General features: G+C 51.6%; 1 protein-coding gene and 1 long non-coding RNA gene across 2 annotated transcripts in view; one reads left to right on the forward strand and one right to left on the reverse strand.

The window, feature by feature from the left end:
* Window positions 1-599: 599 nt before the first annotated feature.
* The window catches only part of SLC2A1 (solute carrier family 2 member 1), a 30,007-nt gene continuing 6,625 nt past the window's right edge, over window positions 600-23,981 (reverse strand). The window contains exons 2-10 of the mRNA XM_064281825.1: window positions 17,754-17,849; window positions 6,377-6,537; window positions 5,922-6,162; window positions 4,742-4,904; window positions 4,467-4,654; window positions 4,210-4,314; window positions 3,695-3,796; window positions 2,332-2,535; window positions 600-1,697 (exon numbers count right to left, since the gene is read on the reverse strand). Of these exons, the coding sequence (XP_064137895.1) occupies window positions 1,497-1,697; window positions 2,332-2,535; window positions 3,695-3,796; window positions 4,210-4,314; window positions 4,467-4,654; window positions 4,742-4,904; window positions 5,922-6,162; window positions 6,377-6,537; window positions 17,754-17,849 (1,461 nt within the window). The 3' untranslated portion in view covers window positions 600-1,496. The remainder of the gene's footprint in view (window positions 1,698-2,331; window positions 2,536-3,694; window positions 3,797-4,209; window positions 4,315-4,466; window positions 4,655-4,741; window positions 4,905-5,921; window positions 6,163-6,376; window positions 6,538-17,753; window positions 17,850-23,981) is intronic.
* LOC135230723 (uncharacterized) lies at window positions 4,265-22,476 on the forward strand. The gene is made up of 3 exons (XR_010321381.1): window positions 4,265-4,373; window positions 7,080-7,191; window positions 7,788-22,476. It is a non-coding gene; the product is annotated as an uncharacterized LOC135230723 (long non-coding RNA).

The following is a 23,981-nucleotide window of genomic DNA, read 5'->3' on the forward strand; positions in this document are numbered from 1 at the left end:
AAAGTAAGTACTCTTGAAATTCTGGAGGGCAGGGTGGGGCAGAAGTCTTGAGAGGAGGCAAGCTGGAACCAGAGGGGGCATTTCCAAAAGAAACCATGTGGGAGAAGGCAGCTTGACAGCTCCCTGGGTCCATATAATTGAACAAGTTCATTTTGCTTGGGTGGGGGGGTTGTGAGGTAGGGGCTGTGTAAGCATCAGTTTTAGCATATTTCCTGCTGTAAGACTTCAGACACATGACCTAAGTATGTCAAATGTGGATATAGTACATAAGTTATTTACATTGGAGATAATAATGCCTATCAAGGCCTGAGGCATCACAACTTTGCACATTGCTATCATTTTTTGAACACCAGCTATCCTATATTATGTCAAGGAAATTGGTAATGCCTGAAAACCAAGATAAGGAATTCAGATTTTCTGTGGGTAACCAGGATCACACAGATTTTTGAGTAATAGAGGGCACCGATCAGAGGTGGCTGGAAGGGACTGGATTCTGAGTCAATAAAGTCTAAAGCCATTGAAGTGGTTGCAACCCAGCTTACATCTCCCTCCCACTCCCATCCAAATCCCTTTACCTGCAACCACAAGCATTTCAAAACTATGTTTCTAAAAACCAGCCATTTATATCTGTTTAGGTAAGTTACAGAGGGAGTGAGGTGGTGTATTTACAAGTTGGTTTGTCCAGATAAACTATAACTTAGTGTCTGTAATATTGACAACCAAAAATATATATATATACACACAAATATCTCCCAGCTATACACAGCAGGGCAGGAGTATCCATGACTTCTTGAGAGTGAGTTCTCAGCCTCCCACGGCCTTCCTCTCATGGTGATCCTCTGGCCTCAGTGCAAAGACTAGAACCTGGCAGTCCAGTCTGGTCCTTCCCCTCTCCTCCCTGCACTCCAGTGCTCCCAACTGGTCTCAGGCAAGGGAAGATTAATTTGAGTGGTTGAGTAGGAAGAGATGGGAATGGGCAAATCTTAATGGAGCCTGACCCCTGAGGCAGGGAGATCCAGGCCCAAAGAAGGGAATGGCCATAGCTACCTCCTGGGGTAGAAGCCTCGTAGTTCATAGATCTATTAGTGTGTTCTTGGTCATAGGTCCAGCCCTACAGATTAGCTTGGTGAAGAAGGCAAGTGTCTGAAAAGGGCCTGGTCCCCGCCCTCAGGTGCTGAGTCATTCAGGGTGAAGCCGGGTGTGTGGGTACAGGAAACTCTGGCTGATAAAAAAATAATAAAATCAGTAATAAAAAAAATTATAAAATCTGTTGCTTGACTGAATAGATTGAGCAACAGTCTTGCTTGAGCAACAATTAAAATCCTGGAGCCATTCAAGTCCTGAATATTCTTCTGGACATCACTGCTAGCTGAAGAAAGGAGCCCCAAGCCCGGCTCTGCTGACACTTGTCAGCTTGTAAGTCTCGTCCAGCTGCCTATGCTCCGAGGGATCCTTGAGGCTGCTGGGAGCAGGCCGGGCTGGTGGCGTGGGGCACCTCACACTTGGGAATCAGCCCCCAGGGGATGGAACAGCTCCTCTGGAGTCTTGTCACTTTGACTGGCTCCCCCCTGCCGGAATCCAGAAGCAATCTCATCGAAGGTCCGGCCTTTAGTCTCAGGAACTTTGAAGTAGGTGAAGATGAAGAACAGGACCAGGAGCACAGTGAAGATAATGAAGACATAGGGGCCACACAGTTGCTGAAAAACAGAGACACACACTTGGTCGGAGTCCTGCCTGTACAACCTGACTGTAGCATCTTGGATAAGTTGCTTTACCTGTGGGCCCTTGATTGGAAAAAGGAAAAACCCACTACAGCCCAGGGATGTTGTGACAATTACATGAGACTGTGCCTGCACCTGGCACGTAACAGGCACCACGGGGGATCTTCACAACCCAGGAGCGGGCTCCCACTGCAGAGTGGGAATATACAGTGCAAAGCTAAGGAAAGAACCCTGGAGTTGAGGTCAGGGTTCTTGGCTATGTGACTTTGGGCTTCTGAGCCTGATTTCCTCCTCAGCATAAGTCCTTATAAGAGTCCTAATAAGAGCACTTTGCATAGTGCGTATCAAAACCATGGTTCTAAAAACCAGCCATTTCTATCTGTTCAGGTAAGTTACAGAGGGAATGAGATGGTGTATTTATAAGCTGGTTCATCCAGATAAACTGTAACTTAATGTCTGTATTTAATAGTGACACCCAAAATATACATATATAAATATCTTCCATCTACACCCAGTAGGGCAGGAGTGTTCACATCTTCTGGAATCCATGAGCAGTGAGTTCACACGTGCAGGTGAGAAATAGTGAGTGTGAGACAATGGAGGTACTCACCTCCACATACTGGAAGCACATGCCCACAATGAAATTTGAGGTCCAATTGGAGAAGCCAGCAACAGCAACAGCAGCTGGGCGAGGACCCTGGCTGAAGAGTTCAGCCACGATGAACCATGGTATGGGGCCAGGGCCCACTTCAAAGAAGGCTACAAAGCCAAAGATGGCCACAATGCTCAGATAGGACATCTGGGGCAGCTGCTCCTGTTGAGGATAAGGGAGAAAAGGGGGCTTAGACTGGGCTGAAATGCATCTGCAGAGGAGCAAGGGGCAGAGGCAGCCCAGGGTGGGGCTAAGGGTTCTAGGCTTATGGCAGGAAGCCTGGGGCTCATCCTGGATTTGCTGTGTGCCCTAGGTACCCTGTGCTGCGTTTGTTTCCTCATCCTGAGACAGAATGATTTCAGCCCTGCAAGGTGGCTGTGTCCATCCTCTGGGAACAGTAATGTGCTTTGTGTGTGGGAGGCACAAAGAAGAGGCCTCTGTGGCCCCCTGGCTCTGCATGCAGAGCAGTCTGCCTGTGGCAGCAGCGTGTGGAAACATTCCTGGGCATGGGGGTGGATCCATACTGGAAGGTTTGTAACATGCCCAGCTCAGGGCCTGCAGGGAGTGGGCACTAAGCATGTGGTTGTGTGAGTAATCATTCTCTTCCAGGAGGCCACTGGAGAATGGGCTTTGGTTCAAATCCCAGATCTGCCACTCACTTGCTAACATGCTGAGCCTCCTGGCCATCACTGGACTTTCTAAGCTTCGGTTCAGTTGTAAAACAAGTGTAATGGTGCCTTCCTTGCCCAGAGGCTGGACAACTGGTGTTCGTGTGTGTGAAGGGCCTCACACGGGGTATCACAGTAGTCAGTCACAGGCTTGTGGTCAGCAGGACTGAGGTTCAATTCCTGGCTTGCCACATTATTAACCTCCCTGGGTTAGTGGGGTTCCTTGCCCATGATATGGGAATAATACCTGAGCTGCACACAAGTTGTGAGAACTAAGTGACAGGGCATGTCCCGGTGCCTCTATGGTGAGGATGGTTGTTCTGAAGATTAACTGAGGCTATAGACAAAAAGATTTTGAAGAGTTTTGTTGTGGGCCAAACAATGCCCTAGGGAGAAGGAAACTTGGGGCCTGGGGCTGTGGAGAGAAACCACCAAGTGGAGAGACACAAGTTTCAGATGAGGTGTGAGGGGCGTAGAAGGAGACAACCTGAGGACCGGAGGTCAGGCCCAACCTCAAGGTGGGGGGCACCTAGGGAAACAGTAGCTCCCATCTGGCCTGACTGAGCTGGGACTGAGACAGGCACTTAGGATCTGAAGCCCTGTGGTGAGCTTGCCACCTGAGGCAGCCTCACCCTCCAGAGCGGTTGACTCACCAGCAGTGCCAGCGCAATGGTCATGAGCACAGCACAAGCCGCCATGCCAGCCAGGCCGATGAGGTGCAGGGTCCGCCGGCCGGCTCGCTCCACCACAAACAGCTATGGGCAGAGAGAGTGTCAGCACCAGCCTGATGCCCTTCCAAATCTTCCCACCCACAGGCTCGCCCCTACAGCCAGGAAAGCCACACGGCCCTGCAGAGACCAGTGAGGAAAACAGTACTGCTTCCCCTCGGTGCTCGGCTTGGGGGCTAGATTGGGGTGAGGGGGTGAAAGCTGGTCCCAGAGCACCAGACAGCTGAGCGTCCTTGGCTGTGACCTTGGGAAGCCATTTCACCTCTCTGAGCATCAGTGACCTCAGCTGTGCAATATGAGTAATGAACTTCACACGTTGCTTTGAGGGTGAGATGAGATGGCACTTACAGAGATGGAGACACAGTGCCTGGCTCTCAGCAAGTGAGGCGGAGGCCCCGAGCTACATCCTGGCTTTTGACAAATAACAAGCAAAGACTCACCGAGACAACGGTGAAGGCCGTGTTGACAATGCCGGAGCCGATGGTGGCATACACAGGCTGCTGCACGCCTGCTTTCTCAAAGATGCTTGTGGAGTAATAGAAGACCTACCAGACAGAGAAGTCGTTAGGGCTCAGGTGGGCACTGTGGCTGTGTAGGACACAGGGTGAGTAAAAAATTAGTTTGGGGTTTGGTCACAGCACACACTTGACCAAAGTTTTGGCTGGGGCCACGGGAAAAGGTGGGTGGGGGCACTCACAGCATTGATGCCCGACAGCTGCTGGGACAGCTGCAGCACCACAGCGATGAGGATGGGCTGGCGGTAGGCGGGCGAGCGGAACAGCTCCAGGATGGTGACCTTCTTCTCCCGCATCATCTGCCTGCTCTCCTCCTTCATCTCCTGCAGGTCACGGGTCACGTCTGCTGTCCCTCGCAGCTTCTTCAGCACTGGGGGGGCCGGAGGGAAGGTGGGGGTGGCTCAGAGCAGGGAGAAGGCCAGGGCTCGGGGACAGGTGGGACAGGGCCCGGCCGTACCACTCTTGGCCCGGTTCTCCTCATTGCGGTTGATGAGCAGGAAGCGGGGGCTTTCGGGGCAGAAGGGCAGCAGGATGCACTGCAGCAGGGCTGGGATGAAGATGATGCTCAGCAGCAGGGGCCACAACTCCTCGTTGCCCATGATGGAGTCCAGGCCAAACACCTGGGGGAAGAAGTGGGGACAGAGGAAGCGGCTGTGCGCGCCCTGACCCCCACTCCTAGCCCATCCGACCCACAGTGACCTCCACCTGCTCTGCTTTAGGGAAGGAGCTCCAGTTCTGAATCCAGGGAACCTGGGCTCCTGCTGACTCTGCTACTAATATGAGGCTTAACCTCTCTGAACCTCAGTGTCCTTATCTGTAGCACAAGCAACATAGGACCTCCCTCAAGGCATTATTGGGAGGACAAATGACACAAGACAGCTACAGACATATCCAACATGGGCAGGGGGCTGCTACTCTGCCACAGAAGGACTTGGGGGCTGAGGAGAAGGGAAATCCTTCTAGGGAGAGAGCACCACCACATACCACCCATTGCTGTATTGTTAGTTCCGGCTCATAGTGACCCCTATAGGACAGAGTAGAATTGCCTGATAGGGTTTCCAAGGAGCAGTTGGTGAATTTGATTGATTGGCCACTGTGCCACAAGGGGAGAGGGCACAGTGTATGTGAAGGCCTTAAGGCCTGCAGAGACCAGCTTGTTGAAGGACATGGGGTTCACCATGGGTGCATCCCAGCTAAGAAGAAAGGACACAGGGCTGAATGGGCTGGAGTGAGAGGGGTGAAGTCATCTGGATCTACTCTTTCACCAGGGAGGCCCACAGAAGCTTTTGAGTGAGGGGAGTGCCCTCTGGAGCCTGTGCCTGGGCTACATAGCACATCTTTCTTCACAGGCCTGTAGGAGGCTGATCCTACTAACCAAAACGTTGGCATTGAACCCATCAGCCACTCTGCTCTAGAAAAATGTGGCAGTCTTTATAGCCTTGGAAACCCTATGGGGCATTCTACTCTGTCCTATAGGGTTACTATGAGTTGGAATCAACTTGATGGTGATAGGTTTAGTGTTTTAGGAGGCTGATAAGGAGGCCCACATCGGGGGAGCTGTGCTGCGCTGGACAGAGCCAAGAGCCACTGAAGCTGTAGGTGGGGCAGTGCTGGCAAGCAGACCCAGCCCCCCTTACCTGGGCGATAAGAATGCCAACGACGATGCCCAGCTGATGCAGGGTGCCCAGAGCCCCGCGGAGGGCCGTGGGTGACACCTCCCCCACGTACATGGGCACAAAGCCCGTGGTCAGGCCACAATACACCCCAATGATGAAGCGGCCCAGGATCAGCATCTCAAAGGACATGCCCAGTTTAGAGAATCCCATGAGCACCGCGGAGACGAAGGCCAACAGGTTCATCATCAGCATCGAATTCCGCCTGAAGTAGGGGTTGCAGGTCAGGCAAGTCCCTGGGTAAGGGCTGGGATCCCCCCAGGCTCCCCAGAGGTGGGGCCATTGGTAATACCCTGGAACCAGCGAGCAGGGCAGTCTCCCCACCTCCCAGTCCAACTGGAGATTCCCTGGGCAGGACTCGGTCTTCCTCCCTCACACCAGGGCTCCCCATGGACAGAGCTGGGGCCCCTTCTACTCACCGGCCAAAGCGGTTAACAAAGAGGCCCACAGAGAAGGAACCGATCATGCCCCCCACAGAGAAGATGGCCACGGAGAGGGACCAGAGCGTGGTGAGCGTGGTGGGCAAGATGGGCTCGGCATAGCGTTGGATCCACGTCTGGTTGTAGAACTCCTCGATCACCTGCAGGGGGAGAGGCAGCCTGGAGGGCGAGCCTGAGGCCAGGTCCCTTCCATTTTATGGGCCTCAGTTTCCCCAGGTGAGAAGCCAGTGGTTGGTCCCCATCTCTGGGAGCTGTGCCAGTTCTCACACTTCCTTGAGGTGTGGTTTCACATGCTCAGCATGACTTGCTGAGAATGATGATGGCAGATGACCAATGGTGAAAGTTCAGGCAGAGACCAGAGAGGTACAGGGAGAGAGTGTTTCCTCCCTGCTTGTACCTTTCCTCTTCACCCCAGCTCCAGCCACCTGGTCCCCGTCCCTACCCTCCTACCGGAGGAAATACAGCTGGACAGACAGGTTCTGCCATTCAGGAGCCCTGGTAGGAGGGGAAGGTCAGGATCCCTGACTTTGAACTCGGGGCCTGGCACAGGGAACTTGTACACATCACCCTCCAGACAGGCTCCCAAGACTCACACTGCCACCTTCTGTCCCCCAGGTCCAGCTCACTTGTAGCTGGCTGGGAGTTTCACCTTGAAGAACCCATAGCCTCCTCCCTTCTTCAGGTGCCCACCTGGCAGGTAAAGGAGAAGGCTCCGGACAAGGAAGCAGTTCCAGGAACTAGAGACACCTGTTCCCGCCCCTGCCCCAGGGAGGGCTGACCAGCCCGGTTCCCAGGTATGTGGCAGGTGGGCAGCACTGGTTCTGCCTGAGCACACTCATGCTCTCGGGCAGTGCAGACACACACCCAGTGCACCAGGGGACTGGCCGGACCCACCCAGCCTCACACATAGCTGGGCGTAGGCCCAATGTACACAGAAACACAGCTTCCTGTATTCACGTAGCATCATACTACACCCGTGCTCATAGTTCTCAGCCAGACACGAACCTGTGTGCCCGTCCACCCCTTACCACTTGCAGCTCAACTCCATGCCAAACCAGCTCCCCCATCCCTGCCCCACACAGAGGCACACACACACAGCACTGCACAGCCTCATCAACCTCCACTGCTACTGCTAGGGTCCTCCCTCCCCTTCTCAGCCCTAGGTGTATAGCAGGAGGCTGTGGGTAGCCACACTTATCAAAGGGGAAACTGAGGCCCACAGTCCCAGGAATGTCCATTGAATATGCTAGCCTGGTCCCAGGGTGCTTTCCTTGCAGTTGCAGTGGGTCCTTGGCCTCTCACCATCCTCCCTGCCCTGCTGCCATGACCTGTGCCAAGTGTGGAGACATCTGGCAGAGGCGGCCCTGAGGATACACTTGTCTGTTCCCAGGGGAGCCAGACATGCAGTGGGTAGGAACCTGGGCTCTGAATCCAGATGCAACAGAACTCAGCTCTACCACTCATTTCCAGTGTGACAGTGGGCAAGTTATGTTACCTCCAAGTTCAACAGCCTCAACTCTAAAATGGCAGCATTTGCATGTAGTACGTAAGTACCACTTCACAGGGTTGCAGGGACTTGAGGAAACATATTTAAAGTGCTTATCCAGTGGCTGGCACATAGTTAGCACTCCATAAGTAAATAAACAGAAGTCATCACTGAATCAGGGGATCCCTAAAATTACCTTCTGGTACAGACCCCGGGAAAATCTAACCAAGTTCCCACCCCATAATTTGAAATCAAGCCTCCCGCCAGATATTAGCCCAGCCTCGTCACCTACCACCAGCTCCTACTCCCAACACATCAGCGGCACCTTGGCTCCACATCCCACTTTCCCACCCCTCCATGCTTTTGTAGATGCCACTACTCCTGCCTGGAGGGCACCCCGCTTTACTGTGCAGAAACGTTTTGAGATCCAGCTCAAAGGTTCCCTCCTCTGAGAGGCTTTCCTTGACTCCCAGAACTTTGTCCTCCCTGAAAGCAAGGACCCCAAGTGGATTCAAACCAAGGCCTGTCTCAGAGCGGGACCAGAGACTCCTGGTCAGGGAATGGAGGAATCAGGGAGTGAAGGGTCTTGAGCTCTCCTCCTAGAAGCTCTGTTTTTGCCGGGGGCAGAGAGAAAGCAGACTTTAACAAAACAGTGCTTGTGTTCTTCAAGAGATAAAACTGGCCCCAGTGGAGGATGGGCTGGGGACAGTGATGGCCCATTTATAGGCTATGCGGAGAACAAGCTGTTCTGGATAAGGGAACTGTCCAGATAAATGACACTCACCCCTCAGAGACCCAAACTTTTCTGGCCATTAACTGAGTGGAAACCTTTCTCCCTTCTGGCACTCTCACTTTGCTGCCCTGAGCAGCAAGTCCCTGGGGCTCACTAAGAGACAAGGAGAGGTGTGGTTCAGTACCTATGCTGACTGGTCCCAGGTGGCTTTTGTTTCTTGCATTCTTGCATTCCATAGTTCTCAGGGTCTTCCCCATCCCTCTGTGGTTCAGGTGCTTATCTCATACATGCTCCACAAACCTTTTTAAAACTTGCCAAGAAACCGGCTAAAGGAACTTGTTTGGATTGTGAGCAAAGTAAGAGTTAGTAAGTGCTAAGTAAGAGCTTAAAGATTCTATCTACTACCTAAGTGAGCTTAAGGGTGTGACACGGGGCAGGGGGGATGGAGGTTAGGGGGTGTGTTCTGTTACAGCAGCTCAGGTATTTAGCGGTCTTCTTTGGACTTGGCTTGAGATACTGAGGCAGTTGGTATGTGTGGTGTCATCACAGGCCCGCTCCAGGTAAGTCTCGTGCCTGTGGTAACACAAGTCAGAGGAACCAAATCTTGTCCAAGGCTAGGCCCTGACTGTTGCTGTTAAGTGCTGTCGAGTCAGAACGAAAAACTGCCTGGTCCTGCACCATTCTCAAAACCGTGGCTACGATTGAGCCTTGTTGCAGCCACTGTGTCAATCCATCCTGTTGAGGGTCTTCCTCTTTTTCACTGACCCTGTACTTTATCAGGCATGATGCCCTTCTCCAGGGACTGATCCCTCCTGATAACACGTCCATAGTATGTGAGACAAAGTCTCACTTCTAAGGAGCATTCTGGCTGTACTCGGACCATTTTCTGGGGTTGAGGAAGGCTGGGCAGCCAGCCCCCTTCATGCTACCTTGGCCCCAGACTCATTCTCCATCCTCACTCAACAGATAAGGCTGGGCAGTGAGGTCCTGCCTCCTGATCTGGGGCCTGGGATTTTCAGGAAGAAGCCATGCCTGGTTTTCTATTCCTGTTGCTGGTGTGGGAGCTCCATGTCCTTTCCTTCCTGGGGGGGTCCATGCCCTATGTGGGGCTCCAGGCTGAGTCTTGGCTCAGGAAAGGCGGGGGGTAGGGGCTGGCTGGGAGAATGAGAAGAGACCTACATGGGAATAAGTTTTCGGGTCTTCCATCTAACTAGTCTCTGCCCTCAAGCAGAAGTAGCTGGGGTGTCCCTAGGAAAGAAGCCTACCAACAGGATCCCACAGACAAAGAATCCACAAAGTACGGCAGCCTCTCCAGCCCTGGCTCAGGTTTGTGATGGCTGGCACATGCCTGCTTCTGAACCCTGCTCCTTCTGTGGTCATCACAGCCTGGGAGCTACCCTCAATTCTGCCATTGCCCCACATTCGGTCAATTGCCAGGTTCTATCCATTCTGCCTCCTAAATTGTCTCACTTCTTTCTCTACCACACAGCACCTGCCCTAGGTCTCAGCTGTATCCTCCTCCTGACTCCTCCCATCCACCCAAGCCAGGTTCCACTTCCCACCAGGAATTCCTCCTCAATATGGTGGTCAGAGCCCCACGCACAAAATGCATCAGGTTCAGCCCATTCATCTGCTTCCTGCTCCCTTCCCAGCCTACACACCTTTTTGCCCCCACAAGAGGTCTCTGTGAGTACACGAATGCTGGGGACAAATGGAAAGGGCTTGGTCAGTTTGAGGGGGCACTGTCGTGTGGCGGCCTGTCTACAGTTGAGAGGCTATTAGAGATCTCTGTCCAGCCCCCTCACTGAACCTGGAGGGCAAAGAGGCCCAGAGGGGCCACTGAGCAGCATTGACAGGGTCAACTTCAAGAAAACAGGCTGGCTCTGGGGAGCTGAGATCCATTGGACTGGCTGGTTTCCAATAAAAAGCTATTCCTTACCCCCAGCAGTTCTCTTGGGGGTAAAGGGGGAAGCTTCTCAGGAATTCCCCCTAACAAAAAAAAAATTTTTTTTTTTCTGCCCAGGCAGCTGTGTGTGAAGGATCACACGTCTGCCTGCCTGGGAGGCAGCACTCACTTCCTCTGTGCTCAGGCGGTGTCTACAGCAAGGCCCTGCCCTGGGCCTGGGCAGGTGGCAGAGCACACTGCCTGGCACACGGCAAGAGGTAAATAAGCCATGACTGCTGTCACAGTGTTTCTTGCGACCGACCTTCGGGAAGAGCATTAGGGACAGGGTTTTCCATTTTAAATTGCCTGAGGACAAAGCACTCCCCTAAGGAATTTATGGTGCAAGAGAGAATCTGAAGGAGCTAGGGACCTGCCACAGGGGAGCCCACAGAGGGACCAACCAGTCTGTGGAGCCCTAGAGGGTATAGACCTCGAGGGACAGATCTCAGCTCAGTGGAAAGAAGAGCTTTCCAGGCCCCAGGGAATGAGACTGCCTACCACGGAGGTAGTGAGTTCCCTGTTAGTGGGGACTGTGTAAGTCAAAGTGATGTAGAGTAGGGATTGGCAAATGTTTTAGGCCAGATAAACATTCTTAGCTCATGGGCTGTAAAAAAAACAGGCTGCTGGCCAGATCTGGCCCTCCTGCCTAGACTCTCACCAAGAGGCCCACCTGGTAGAAGGGGTGCATGTTCTGTAGTCTCTGGCTGGTCTTACCATCCTTCCCTATGGGATCCTGTAAACATTCCTCTACCCCAAGATGCCTGAGACTCCCAGATCATCCCTTGCAGGGATCTCCTATTCTAGGCCTCCCTCCTCTCTCCTGGATGTTACTGTGGGGATGAAGGGGTTAAACAGCCAGCCAAACTGTGAGCTCCAGGAAGAAGAAAAGGGCCAGCTTGTCCAGTTCAGTCCCTCAGCTTGGCCTTGACCCCTGTTCTGTCTCCCCTTCCCCCAGCTGCCAGCCCAGAGCTAGGTCTCCATAGCAACTCTCAGCCACACCCAGGGCCTGCTGGGAGTTCAGGGCCAGATGCTCCAGGTGGGGCTGGACAGACAGCCTTGCCTGCTGGGTCCCCTGGGGCCTCTCCCTGGTGCCTAAGGGAGAGGCTCAGGCAGCCTGATGAAGCTAGGAGCTGGCCCCCAAGCCCGTAGCAAAGAATCAGGCCACCCAGGCCGCTTCTCTGGAAGAGCTTTGAACACAGCTTCTCTCCAAACCAAGGCCTGGCCATTGCTCCTGCTTTAACTGGCCTCCTCACTGGTCCCTGCCTCCGGGGTGCCCCTGCGGCCAGAGGGAGCTTCATCTCACCATGGCCGCCCCTGCTCAAAGCCTTTCTTGGCTCCCCACTGTCCTCACCATGTGTCTCCTCTCCACCCACTCCATGACTCACACAGCCTTCCTGCTACCTGGACACCCCACACCTCTGGACTTCCTGTGTGCCTTCTCCCTGGCGAGCTGTTAGTCACCTTTCAAACAACGCACACTCTTCCAGAAAGTCTTCCTTATAAACCACTGCTTCCCCTCTACTGCAGTGTTCTCAGCTGGGAGAGGTGCCCCCAGAAGACTTCTGGCAATGTCTGGAGACATTTTGGGTTGTTACACTGGCAGAGTGCTTCTGGAAGCTAGCAGGTAGAGGCCAGGGAGGCATGCTACTAAACATCCTACAATGCACAGGACAGCGCTTCACCACCAAAGAATTATCTGGCCGAAAACATCAGCAGTCCTGAGGTTGAGAAGCCCTGCTCCATGGGCCAGTACCTTCTCCCTCCTCCCCCCTTCTCTGCTCACACCGTGCCCACCCAGTTTCTGCCACTGCCCCCATACAGCTAACGACAGTGTTCGGTGCTCCTCAGGTCTGATTCATCTGTGTCCCTGGTGCCCAGCACAGGGCTGGGGGTAGAGAGAGTCTCCACTAACTAATAAACCAGCCATGAATATAACTAAGGGACTTAAGAGATGATATGGCTATGACTGGGTATAATGGTGTAAGAGGTTGTGCAACTGTGTATGGGAAACTGTTGAGATGCCTGTGCATGACTGAGCTTGACTCAGCATAGAAGTCAGAGCATGAGGGGCTAGCAGTGTGGCAGCTGCAGGTTTGTGAAAGGCTGGCTATGGCATAACCACCATTCTTTTCACTGAGGCATGGACTGGAGTCAGAATCCCTGGATTTGAATTCCAGCTCTGTCACTCACTAGCTGTGTGTCTTTGGTTTAATTCTTTTTTTTTTTTTTAATAATTTTTATTGCGCTTTAAGTGAAAGTTTACAAATCAAGTCAGTCTCTCACACAAAAACCCATATACACCTTGCTACACACTCCCAATTACTCTCCCCCTAATGAGACAGCCTGCTCTCTCCCTCCACTCTCTTTTTGTGTCCATTTCGCCAGCTTCTAACCCCCTCCACCCTCTCATCTCCTCTCCTCCTTTAATTCTTAACATCTCTGTACCCGTTTCTTATAAAACAGGGATTATAGTGCCTACCTAATGGAGTTATTGTGAGGAACAATGAATTACTATTTCTAAAGGGTTTAGAACAATGCCTGGCACACAGTAAGCAAGCTATAAGGGTTTGTGGGGGAAGGACCCCAGATTCTTTGTATCTAGGCAGAGGTAAGAACGGGCTGCTGGAGCCCCAGGCAGGGGAAGCAGGTCTTATTTCCAGCAGCGATTCAGCGATTCAACTTGGGTAGACCTCACCCCCTCTTGAGACCAGGTTCCTCCTTTGTCAAACAAGGAAGGCTGAGCCAATGAGCCATCAGGCCCCTTTCAGCCCACTGTCTGGGTTCTGAGTATGCCTCATTCTCAGACATGCCTGACATTGTCCCTTGGCCAGGAGTTCATGATTTCTCAATGGCCTTTAGTCATCTCTGTTGACAACTTAGCCCATTTGGGGTGGGGCTGGGTTTAAGGCATTTCTCAGATCACCCCAGGATGGTGGTCAGGATGCCCTGTCTATTTACCCCGTCTGTGGCTGGGCTTATCCCCACCTCCTCTCACTTCCCCAGTGAGACTCCTGGCAGGATATGTCATCATTACTCACACACTACGGGGTCGGGGAACGAGCATGGGACAGGGAGCCATGAAGCCTGGAGTCCACCTCTAGCTCCGCCGATCACTCTCCAAGTGATCCTCACCTGACCTCAGTTTCCCCACTTGTAGGACGAGGAAGATGATCCCAGCTCTGCCTGCCTTGCAGGGCTGCTTCAAGATAATTTATGGGGAGGTGCTTTGTAAACATTTAAGATAATGTTATCATTAATTAACCACTTCCAGGAGGAAGCCCTTTGGGGCTTGTTTTATTGAAGAGACCAAGCTTCTGTAATTAACAGTATTATCTGCATCCTAACCATTAGTGGGGCAAAGTCTCTTCTCTAGAGTAGGCAAACCATGGCCAACCCACAGTTTCCTAAGTTCTTCCGAGCAGATATGGGAAGTGAGTGTGTTCGGTGCAGGCTCCTTCTCTTCAGGGCAGGCTCGCCCTTCAAGGTCTAGCGAGGCTGCCAAATCCTCCGAAGTCTTTTCCATCTCTCCCATCACCCTACCCCAGCAGGTGTGGTGGTTCCTTCCTCTTTGCTCCATAGCATTTTGGAATCTTTCATGAATATACTCCAGCTTTTTCCAAGTTGTCTCCCCAGGCTGCTCTGACTTTTGAGGGCACGGACAGGGTCCAGCTCACCTTTGCCTCCCAAGCCCAGCACAGAACCAGGCACAGACCAAGTACTATGCAAGCTCCATGAGAGTCAGGATTTGCCCGTTCTGTTCACACCTATATCGTTCCCAAGGAGCCTTGGTGATGCAATGGTTAAGCGCTCCGCTGCTAACCAAAAGGCTGGCAGTTCAAACCCACCAGTGGCTCCATAGAAGAAAAGACCTGGCGATTTGCTCCTGAAAAGATTACAGCCTAGGAAACCTTATGTGGCAGATCTACCCAGTCCTATAAGGTCACTATGAATCAGACTCGATTCACCAGGCACACACTGCAACAACACATCGCTCCCCACTATCCAGGACAATACGTAGGACAGAGCAGATGCTCAGTAAGTCTTAGTTGAATGAAAGTGCTGGCAGCATTGAATCACTGTGCCAGCCGAGGACAATGTCTTCAGCACCTACTGAGGCATGTTATCCGCCTTGCCCTGCTGGTGCACATTGGCTCTGAGCTGCACTTTCATTTCTTACCACTGTGTCCTCCCATTCCCTCTTCCCATTTTTTAGTTTATCGCTTCTAATCTGCTCCTGACTGGAAAAATGACAGCCAGGCCTGTGAGAAGTGTTCGTAAAGTGCTAAAATAAACAGACTGAGTGCCTGAGTGCTTGCCCCGGAAACGCTGCTAGATCCAGGGTATGTACTTGTGCCCTACCAATTCTGGTCACTATTCAGCTTTGGTCTTCAGTGGCGGTGTCTGAAGTGACCTTTAGACAGGTGCCCCCAGTGCTCTTGCTGTTTACAACCTCAGCTGGGCGCTCCGTGCTGCCCGCCCACCGGTCTCTCTTTAAGAACCTGGTCTGCCCATTTTCACATCAGCTCTAACCTTTTACCTATTTCTGATAACATGGGAGGCCACAGAACTGAAGAACTTCATTCTAGATTTGTCCACATCCTCAATCTTAAAGTATCTTAGTCCCTCCTGGTTAAATGCAACCCCTTCTTCCCCTCTTCCTGCCTCGTTGAGAATCATCTCCCCTCACTTCCTTATCTCCACCTTCTCCTCCTCTGCTGATTCCTTACGTGTTTAAAAATAAAGTCTTATATTTTTAAAAAACCGTGACATATAACCCCTTCAGCTACCACCACCTCCTTCTTCCTTGCCCCACAAGTCTCTTGGTGGGCTGTCTCTACTCTTTCTCATCTCCCTCTCACTCTTCAACCCATTGCAATTAGGTTTCCACCCACACGGCCCCACTTCTGGCCTTTGCCACCACCAAGGTCACCGTCCGTCCTTCGCGTTTAGCAACATGGCGGTGATTTGTCCAGCTCAACCTCTTCATTCATCAACCCGTGATTTACTGAGTGCCTATTACTACGGACAGGCACTGATCTAGGTACCAAGTACTACTGAGTTGACTCCAACTCATGGAGAGCCCATGTGTGTCAGAGCAGAACTGTGCTTCGTAGGGTTTTCAATAGCTGATTTTTCAGAAGTAGATCATGAGGCCTTTCTTCTGAGCTGTCTCTGGGTGAACTCAAACCACCTACCTTTCAGTTAACAGCCAAGCACATTAACCATCTGCACCACTCAGGGATTCCCACCAATGATTAAAGTAGTGAACAAACTAGACAAAAGCCCTTCCTCACACGCCCATTCTGATTGGGCCAGGCCATGTCGTTGGTTGAGCCTTTTGTAGATCAAATGTACTCACAAGGCCCTTCATGGTGGGGCTCTGGCTTACCTGGCTGACTTCCCCAACCTTCCTTCTCTTCCCATGACCCTAGTGACACACCAAACTACTCACTTTTTACCAAATGCTAGGCTTTCTCTCCTCTGGGCATTTCATTCCTGGCTTTGTGGCACCTCCATCTCCCTTCCCCGGGATTGTGTCTCTGAAAAACACCTTCTCCATCCTGACCATAAATCCTGGCTTAGAGTCCTAGTTCTGTCCTTAACTCACTATGTGGTCACTGTCAAAATATCACTTAATCCGGTAGTTCTCAACCTTGGCTGCATGTTAGGATCACTTGGGGAACTTTTAAAAATTCAGTGCCCAAACAGCACCCCAGACCAATTAAATCAGAATGTGGGGTGTCCAGAGAATCCCAACACATAGTCGAGGTGGAGAACTCATCCTCCCTCGAATTCTGTAAGAGTTCTTGAAGGAAGCCAGCTCTGAGAGCTGGCAAGAGCTGTTCAGAGCACTTAGCAAAAGCAGGCTTGGGATTATTCCAGCCATGGGCCCGTAGTCGCCATTTCAGGCGAGTTTGGAAAAGTCCTGTCACCTCTGCTGCAGCTGAGCATGACTCAGCAGGCCAGGCCTTCCTGGTGACCTGCTCCCCAGCACCAGGCGTGGCCCCCACAGCCACCCTCCGCCTATTTGGAGGAGGTCCAGCTCTGCTCTGACACTGCCCAGCTCCCCTGGACAGACGCCTGATCCTCGGGAGCCAGCCACACTCACTTTCCAGCCTTAACTGTCTGGACAACGTATGTGGTCTGGACAGGAGGACTTCCACTCTCATTCCATCCTCCCCTGGAAGGTACAGATCTCTAAATGGATGAGGCCCAGAGAAGTTGGTTAGGAAGAGAGTCTGAGGTTGTGGCAGCAAGTGAGTTCAGCTTCTGACCCCACCATTCAACCAGCTATGCAACTTTGGCCTATTGTCCATTTCATCTGCCTGAGCTTCAGTTTCCAGGTGCATAAAAATGCAAATCTTCGTCCAGCCTCATAACCTATGTAAAACGCCTGGCATACAGGACGGGTCAGTAAGAGTTTCCTTTCCTGCCCCTTTCCCCTTCTCTCCTCTGTAAAGCAACTAAGTAGGCTGGGCTGGAGGTGATCACCAGGGTCCCTTCCAGTCCTGACATTCAAGTGAACAAGTGAGGGCAGATCCAGGCAGCACAGACCTCCACCTCCCGCAGTTCCCTGGGGCAAGATGCAATCTTTGCTTTGACTGGCACAGGGCCTCCAAAGACAGGAGGCACTTTCAGCCTAGACCTGGATGCCTCACAAGGGAGTGTACTCCTGTCTGTGAGCACAGGCTCCAGGACCACCTGGCAGGCATGGGCTCCAAGGCAGGCTAGTATTGGACACCAGCTCTATCCCTGCCTACCTGGGGGACTCTGGGCAGGTTTCTCCTCTCTGAACACTTTCTCCATCTGAAAAATGCAAAAACCTTACATGGCTGCAGGGAACATCAGGTGAAAAGCCCTTCATATGCCCCAAAATACCCTGTAAATACAGCCCCATTATGCTGAGCATTACTTATTCAGTGGAGTGTCTGTGTTGGGTGGGAGGTCGATCAGGATGACCTATAAAGAACCCCATGATCCTGTGGGTCCTAATGGTCTAGGATTCTTCAGGCTCAAGATTCCAAGGCCAGAAGTCAAGCATCTCTGACCTGCTCAGGGCCAGAAAACTGGCTGGTGAGGCAGATGGTAAGCTGACGTAAATGATGACTGCCCACCAAGGGGGAAGTGTGAGCGTGTGGTAATGCAGTGGAGCGAGCATGTGTTGATTAGCAAAGGATGGCAGAGCACTCACCTTCTGGGGCGCATTGATGACTCCAGTGTTGTAACCAAACTGCAGGGAGCCAAGCACTGCCCCTCCCACAGCCAGCATGAGGCGACCCGTCAGCTTCTGCAGAGAAAAAACAGAGTGTCATAGGCATGTCTGGGCCCAGGTTACTACAGGGCTGGGCCTGGGCTGGCAGGTTCCCATGTTCAGGTATCTTGGCACCATGCCTGTCCTTCTCCCAGGCAACGTGGCCACTCCTGACCTCAGGTGCCCAAACCACCACTGCCAACTTCTAGACACTGGGCTTGCCAGACTTCCTCCTGGGGAGAGGAAGTTAGGGTCTTCCCTCTGCAGTCAGGTCTTGGCTAGAAAGGGAGAGGCGCTAGCATTCTGTGGGGTCTCATTCCCCTGGTAGGACCATGCCTGGGGTCCAGATGGCTCCAAACCTTTGACTGGGAGGCCTAGGAGCCAAGCCCTCCATGTGATGAACTGCAGTCAGCCAAATTATGTGATAGGAGCATCATAGATGGGAAATGCCATGGACTTGGAGCCAAAGGTGCTGATTTCTAATTCTAGCCCACCTGCCAACCTGTGAATTCCAAAGGGCTAAGTTACTCCCTTCACACTTCCCTTTGTCCCCCCATTTTCTTATCTGCAAAATGGGACTAGTCATGCTGTCGGCACTGTAGATGTGGCTCCCCTCCCCTTCGCAGGCCAGGAAACTGAGCTCTGGGAAGCAGAGATAAGATCCAGACCACTCAGGAGTCCATGGCAAAGCCAGGGCTGGAACCTAGTGCCCCTCACAGGAATGACCCCATACCTGGATCTTCCCAGGGTTATGTAGACACAGATGACATATCAGTGAGGAATGTGCTTTGGAAAAGAACATGACAGGAGGCGAGTAAGGGGGTCAAGGCCAAGGTGCTTCCAATGGGCAAAGGGCTGGGGAGAAAAAGGACAGTGGGTTTCTATCCCCTGGAGGCCGAGGGTATGAAGGCAGCAGGGAGGGCCCTATTTACACAAAGATAGGAGAAAGGCAAGCAAGGTGTTCTGCCTTGCTAGAGGAAGGTAGAGAAATCTTTTTCTGGCTTTTAAAATGAGGAAGCCAAGAAACTTGACATTAGACAGGTCTCCACCGGTTGTGGGAGAATGGAGCCAGGGGAGGCATGCCAAAGAATGGACTGCCGTTTACTATGTGCATCGCTCCGGCTGGACACCAAGGTCGGGCGAGGGGGAGAACATGTGGAGGGGAGAATCCTAACTTGTCCATGGCCTTGTTGTGGGCCTCAGTTTCCCCACATAACCCAGGGGCAGCCCCAACTTCAATATCCTCACAGACAGTACTAGGCTTAGCTGTTGATTAGATGCGTCTGGTCTTTTCATTCTCTAGAAGCTGCCAGGCAGTAGTTGTGAAAGCCAAGGCTCTCACATCAGAGGCTGAGAAAGAGGAAGAAGGCTTCGGCCCTGCTCGGTGCATAAACTCTTGGGCCTTCCTTCCCACTGGTCTACCTGACCTTTCCCTGGCTGAACTTGAGGCATTTATCCTAGATGCTGGGGGTTCCCTCCTGCCTGGCTGCATTCCCTCCAAGGCTCAGGTCAGAAGACACCCTCTACCCCACCACCAAGTCTCCCTTTTCTCAATTGCACAGGGAGCCTTCAGACCCCAGGCCATCGGTTCTGAGCGTGTGGCGAGCACCTGCCAAACCTTCTCTGGTAGGCTCTGGCCAAGCACGGGGCTTACAGCAGACACGCCCTTAAACAAACCTCAGGGGGCAATGGCTGGAATTAAATAAGAAGATGTACACCCAGCACTAACCATCACAGGAGGGCTCAGCAAACAGCAGCTGCTGAAAAACCACCAGGGACCAGCCCTTCTGCCTGGTGAGGTACATGCATTAGCCTGGTCATGTCCAGAATGTGGTATGGATGGTACACAAGGTATCCATTTTTCTAATACAGTACACACTAGGATAAATATAAAACTGGCAATGCAAACTTATGATTTAATAAAATGTGGCATGTCTATATAATGGAATACATAGAAGAGAATATATTTCTTTATTGATGTGAATACTCTCCAAAAGTTAGATTCTAAGTTAAAAACAAGCTTCGGAGAAATGTGTATTGTATGCTACCTTTTGTGTAACAAACAAAAAAAACTGGCTGGGGTTGGGGGGATATGTCTACTTATTTACTTAAAAGAATGTACATTGTGCTTTGGGACTAGGGGGGAAGGGAGACTTCATCCTATACCCTTTTGCACTTCTTTGAATTTTGAACCATGTGAATGTATCACCTATTCACAGTAAATTTTTTACAAGCTCAGATCATTTCAGATGAAGCAATTTAAGTAAAAGCATTAAGTGAAAAACAATGCGGATGATACGTCAGTCTGGCAGAGTGGTGGCCCATGAATGACTGCATTGCAGCTGTGGCTCTGTGAGAGCTAAGTACTGTTACTACAGGCCCTGATTTAAGTCTTGCTCTGATGCTCCAGGGGGGTCTTTGGGCCTCTGAAGTCACCCTTCGGCTCCGCTCAGTGGCCACTCAACTGTAGCCTCTGGCGGTGGGGCTGCCAAGGACAAATCCTTCTGCTGGACTTTGCCACTGGCAGGTCAAGGTCAAACTCTGCTTTAAAAAACGTGCCTATCCACACACTGGGTTATATTCACATCCACCCAGGCAGGCTGCGGCATTAGGATTCACGAACACACTCAGTGGCCTGTGCTCAAGGCCCTTGCTGGAGCTGGGGCCCCAGGTGAAACAGGACCCAGTCCTGACATCAAGGCAGAGAGAGGCTTCCAGTCCAGTGGGGAGGCAGCAGCAGACAAAGAGAAGCTAGTATGGTCTGGGCTTCCATAGGGGGGTCGTATGAGGCACTGGTGGTGGTGGGGGGTTGGGAGGAGGTGACCTGGAGGGAGAGATTTCTAATTTTGGCTGGGGACAATTAAAGATGGGTTTTCAGGAGGTAACACTGGAGGTGGACCGTGAAGAACATGCAAGGAGCCTGCCAAGTGTGGAAGCAATGGCAAGATTGCATTCCAGCTAAACAGAACAGTATGTGCAGGAGGAAGAAGAGGAGATAGAAATGGCCAGATTAAGAAACAGGGTGCACTGTGTGGCTTGATGCTAGATAAAGGAGTAGTGGGGCCTCTACTCCTTGGCAGGCACATCACACATCCAGGTTCCCACCTCCTACCCACATTGCACCTACCACCTTCCTGGCTTGGAATCAGGAGACCCAGGTTCAAAATGCAGTGAGCTGCTTACTGTCTACCTTGGAGCTGGAATAGGTGGCAACCCTGTCCCTTGGACTCAATCTCCTCACTGATGGGAATAAAAGTTCCTGCCCTAAAGGGTTGCTGTCAAGTTCTGTATCAAGTGCCCATCATGGAGCCTGGCAGAGTTCACTCATCAAGTGTTTATTGAATCAGAGAATAGGAAGCCATCCTCAATCAGGCCACCTTGGCACTGTCTGAAACTCAGTAATGAAGCCCATCCATTTGACATTATATTTATTTAGGTACTGAACTGGTGGAATAGTTAGTAATGAATTAGAGCAGGGGTTAAAAAAAAAACCCTATGCCTTGTGACTTTCTTATAGAAATCTTTTTGGGAGTGAGGGAGCAATGTAGAGCCCAGAATTTGGAACCCCCAGCAACCCATCACCACCACTTCCTGGGAATGGGCTACCTTCTAGAACATTCCATGCCCTCCCGCCTCCAGCTTTAGCTCCAAATAGTTGGGCATACCTATTTGACCCTCTTACCCACTAGACTGGGGACTTACAGGACTTGTGCCTTATTCATCTCTGCAGACACAGTGCCCAGGCTAAGGTGCAGCACAGAACAATTGTAAAACAAATAAAACCACCACTTCTCAGTTCAGCTTTTGGGCAAAACTGGCTCTGTATCTGTTTGCCAGAATGTTGTTCATCCTAATAGATTTCACTTCAGCCATTCATTAAATCCCTGGTAAGTACTGTAACGTCAGCTAAGAGGTAGAAAAAAGGTAACAGCATGCTCCCTCAATCCTCAACCCTATCAACCAGGGCTGTAGAGAAGAGACCTCTGAAGTCAGGCAGATTCGAGTTCAAACCCTGACCGTCCCAGCAGTGCCAGAGGCATCTGGATTCAGCAAATGCCCGGGCTCAGGATCCAGCACAGAGGAGGCTCTCTCAGTCCTAGCCCTCACCGTCCCTAGCCCAATTCTGGGGGTCCAGAGACCCACTGAGAGCTGGCCCTCTTCCAGGAAACCCTTGATGAGGTATCAGCTTTGGGGACCTTGCCTCCCACACTCTGGGATGCAGGATGGCCCTGGCCATGTTGTGCAATGTGCCAAGCACCATGGCCTTTTGACCTGCACCCATGTGCCCTCCTTGGTACAGCACCCTAGGCCTGGGCTTGGCTTGCAGGAAGCCCTTGGTCAGTATCGGCAGAGGGAGGGCATGACCCTACACGTCATTCAGAAACAGGGCATTCTCTGCAGGAAGAGGGTCCAGGAGCTGGCATAATCCAGACCACCCTTCATCTCTTCTTCCTCCCATAGCTTTCTACCTAGTTTCCCACGGTGCACTGGAGCATGGGATATGGGGCTTTGTAATTGCTTGGTCTAGTTCTAAAGGGGCTGTGGGTGGGGGTGAAATATGGGCTTACTTGAACCAGGATGGTTCCTTTATTTTGAGTTTCTTTTGTGTAAGATTTCATTTGAATGAATGTCTGGGCATTTAAAAAAAAAAAAAAAAAACAAAGCTCAAGAAATTTGGAATTGCTTAATGCCCTCATCTGATAGATGGGGAGGCTGAGATCAGAGAGTAGGGGCCCAGGATTCTCAGTTAACAAAAGCCAGGGTTAGACCTTCAGTTCTTTGGATTCCTAGCCTGGCGTTTTACCCCTGACCCCCTTTCATCCTGCCAAGTCTTTTCAGAAAGAAGAAGGATGGGTTAACTGCCTGAAGCTCGACCTTTGGGTGACCTCAGGTATTTCCTCCTCTTGAGCCCATGTCCTTCAGGACTGCCAGCAGGGTCAGGCCTCCTACATGGCTGAGCCTCCCCTACGGCCCCCGTGGGCCTGGAGACAGAAGGTGCCCATGAATCTTTAAACCAGAGATGATAGGAAGGGGCTGCCACATTTATCAGCACCAGCTAGGTGCTGGGCACCATGCCAACAGCTGCTCACACAGCCTGATTTAGCTCCTATAGACACACCCTAAGGGTCTCTTGTGGCACAAACGGGTAAGTACTCGGCTGCTACCTGAAAGGTTGGTGGTTCAAAACCATCCAGCAGCTCTGTGAAAGAAAGACCTAGCAATCTGCTTCTGTAAAGATTACAGCCAAGAAAACCCTATGGGGCAGTTCTGCTCTGTCACGTGGGGTTGCTATGAGTCAGAATTGACTCAACAGCACCCAACGACAGCAATAGGCACACTCTCGGGAAGAGACTGCCCCCACTTAACAGATGAGAAAATGGGAGGCTTGGAGACGAAAAAGTAGATAATCAGGGGGCCCCAGGCTTCTGTGAAGCTTCCAGTTGGGGAGGGGGATATGATGCCAAGTTCCATGCCCTTCCTGCTCACGTCCTTCTCCTTGCTTCTGGCTTCCAGTCCCTGAAGGAAACAAGGTTTCTACCTGGTGCTGTCTATATAGGTCAAATTCCATTCCAGCAACTTCTTGGGCCTTGCCAAGTCTGAACCAAGACGGTCAGGCTCAGGCACCTTTTGGCCACTTGAGAGGATTCTGCTGTAAACCAGAGGCTGGCAAACTATGGCCGTGTGGGCCAAATCCAGCATGCCACCTAAGAATGGGTTTTACGTTTTCAAGTGGTTAGACCAATATTTTGATACGTGAACATTATATCAAATCCAAATTTCAGTGACCATGAATAAAGTTTTTTTTGGAACACTGACACTTTGATTTGTTTACATACCGTTTATGGCTGCTTTCCTGCTACAACGGCAGAACTGAATGTTTGTGGCAGAGAGGAATCGTATGGCCCACAAAGCCGAAGATTATTTACTATCTGGCCCTTTACAGAAAAAGTTTGCCGACCTCTGCCTACCAGGTTACCTGAGCTGCTATGTACAAACCCAACACATGAACTGCACAAGATTTTTAAAGCTTTCCAGGCAAAAACCAATCCTCCCCCCTAAATAATGTAAAAGGTGTTTGTCCAATGATGCAAGCTATTGGCTCCCACGCTATGTTCGGGCCCTGAGTCAGGATCCAACTCCTGACACAAGCCCAGGCTTGGCTGACAC

Source organism: Loxodonta africana, chromosome 3 (assembly GCF_030014295.1).
Source record: "Loxodonta africana isolate mLoxAfr1 chromosome 3, mLoxAfr1.hap2, whole genome shotgun sequence".
Classification (NCBI taxonomy): Eukaryota; Metazoa; Chordata; class Mammalia; order Proboscidea; family Elephantidae; genus Loxodonta; species Loxodonta africana.